The sequence below is a fragment of the Anarrhichthys ocellatus genome, unplaced genomic scaffold (assembly GCF_004355925.1).
Source record: "Anarrhichthys ocellatus isolate YVR2014 unplaced genomic scaffold, GSC_Weel_1.0 scaffold17, whole genome shotgun sequence".
Taxonomy (NCBI): Eukaryota; Metazoa; Chordata; class Actinopteri; order Perciformes; family Anarhichadidae; genus Anarrhichthys; species Anarrhichthys ocellatus.
Window position 1 is genome coordinate 608,896 of NW_022280047.1, and position 2,332 is coordinate 611,227.

At 52.7% G+C, this 2,332-nt stretch overlaps 1 protein-coding gene across 1 annotated transcript in view; it reads right to left on the bottom strand.

Annotated features, from left to right (window-relative positions):
• Positions 1-53: 53 nt before the first annotated feature.
• Positions 54-2,332, bottom strand: part of LOC116388689 (E3 ubiquitin-protein ligase KCMF1-like) — an 11,062-nt gene continuing 8,783 nt past the window's right edge. Inside the window, exons 6-7 of the mRNA XM_031856771.1 lie at positions 1,221-1,539; positions 54-1,079 (exon numbers count right to left, since the gene is read on the bottom strand). Coding sequence (XP_031712631.1) covers positions 752-1,079; positions 1,221-1,539 — 647 coding nt within the window. The 3' untranslated portion in view covers positions 54-751. The remainder of the gene's footprint in view (positions 1,080-1,220; positions 1,540-2,332) is intronic.

Sequence of the window (2,332 nt, forward strand, 5' to 3'; positions counted from 1 at the left end):
TGAGCTTAAATCACCACGTGCCCATTTTTAACTGCACAGTCACGAGGTGGGGGGGTCGAGACTGGACATAAATGTAACCACACGCGGCCATCAGTCTGTGTGTGTGGGGTGCAGCATTGCCAGCGGTATGGCACTCAGCACCGTTCATTTACAGTTACTCAGGTGTCCGAACAACAAAAAGAGAAAGACCTCCCCTCCTCGTGACTGTGCAGTTAAAAATGGGCACGTGGTGATTTAAGCTCATGCTTAAGTTGTGGTAAAAAGCATCCAAGCACTTCTTTAATGAACGACTATAAATACACAGCAGCGGGTTTTACCGGAGAGCTTCCTGTCTGCCTCCTCTCCCTGGGTGAGTGTGTGTGTTCGTCTCTTTAAAAACGGCTAACTACGCTCTGCTAGAGGAAACGCGGGTTATGTGGAATCGATTATCAACTTTCATATAGATTTTATTTCCATAATATATTTATATAGTTTTTTTTTTTTTTCTCCTTTCTCTCACACACCCACTTTCACATTCTCTCGTCTCACTACTTTTATTCAACGTACACAACGTAATAGACATTGGGGGGGGGGTCGAGTGGGGCGCAACAGAGCTGAAATGACAATCACTGAGAAAAGAAAATAATAATAATAATAATAAAACAAAGCCAAAAAGAACTGCAGTCTTTTTTGTCATCCCATTGGCAGTTGGGCCGACTCAGCAAGTCGGCCACGATCAATGGTGGTTTGAGGGGAGGGAGGGGCCATGACATCAAAGGGGCGCCGCGGGGGGCTCTTTCTTCGCCGGCGCCGCTTTAGCTGTGGTTTTCGTCGTCCTGGTGGCCGGGGTCAGCTCCTTGAGGTTGAGGTTCTCCAGTGCCACGTCCAAGGTCATGACCTCGACGCAGCCCATGGCCTCGAAGTCGGCGAAGTTCCGCAACGGGCCGTGACAGTCGTCCTCGTCCTCCGACGAGGAGGCCGAGGCGTCCTCGTCGGGCAGCAGCGTGGACAGCAGCAGCTCCGTCACGAACAGGCTCCTATCGGCCCACTGGGCCTCGCACGCCTGCCGCTCCGCCTCCGACAGCCGCGGTTCGCTCAGCCTGAGGGGGACAGATTGAACAGCGTTGAGACGAAGCAGACAGGGCCGTGTGACATAGAAGTGCTCTGCAGAGCGAGGGTCAATCATCCGAGGGACTTTCAAGTAAAGACATTTAGAGTAGATGCAGAAAAGGAGTCCCTACCTGCTGAGTAGAAACTGGGAGCTATGTGCACTTTGCTGCGTGTTGGATTCAGACGGACCCGGGTTGGGACTGGGGTTGGTATTGTGGTTGGCGCTGGAGTTGGGGTTGGCGCCGGCTGAATTGGAGTTGAGGATTGCGTTGGCTCGGCCGCCGCCCCGGGTGGCGTTCCGGGCCGTCTCCAGCTGCTGCCGCGCCGCCTGGGCCTGCTGGCGCTCCAACTGGAGCTGCATCTGGAGCTGTTGGAGCTGGGAGGCTGACGGGCCCGAGCTGAGCTGTCCGCCCGCCGAACGCCGCACCCCCGACAACTGGGACAGAAGCTCTGGGGGAGAGAAGATGGAGGAGACGAGGGCTTAGTGTCAGAAACCAAGATTACAACGAGGAGCAACAGACTCACTTCAGTCCTGTACTTACCGATACAACACTAACACAACGTTTTTAAGAATTTGCTTTGTCAATTTACTGCAAGAAGTAAATATGGAAGATTGGTCAAATTGTTTATCCCTAAACACTAACATCTATGAGGTACACAGTCAGAGACCAGCCCGCTGTGTAGCCTCTGATCCACAGTCAGAAGGTGCAGCAGCACGATTCAAAAGACCCGATATGTTCAGCACGATAAGACCCTCGGCGGTGAGACTATTAGGCCGAAACCTGACCGGTCCGGGTCGGCGGCCCAGCAGGTGTAGTGGCTCATTAGGGAGGACTGAACGGGGACCCTCATTACGGCACAGCTGGAGCTGATACGGCAAATGCCAAGCATTGAACCGGATTCAAACAGGGATAAACAAGGTATTGCCACGGCAACTCAGCCCACACGTTACTGTATTATCCAGACTGGCTTCACAACTAGGCCTGCTGCAGGGAATGCATCTGTATGTGTGAGAAGCTTTGTATATTAGGGCTTATTGATTTAGTACCGAGCGCTGGTGTTGCGTGTGTCGGACCTCCTGCTGTTGTAGCAGTGAGAATACTGTCTGTACCGTCTGACCTACATCAGGTTCCTCAACAGGAGGCTGTACGATACAGGTCTACATGGGTCTACTGAGTCACTACGACTTCTCCACCTGTGTGTGTGTGTGTGTGTGTGTGTGTGTGTGTGTGTGTGTGTGTGT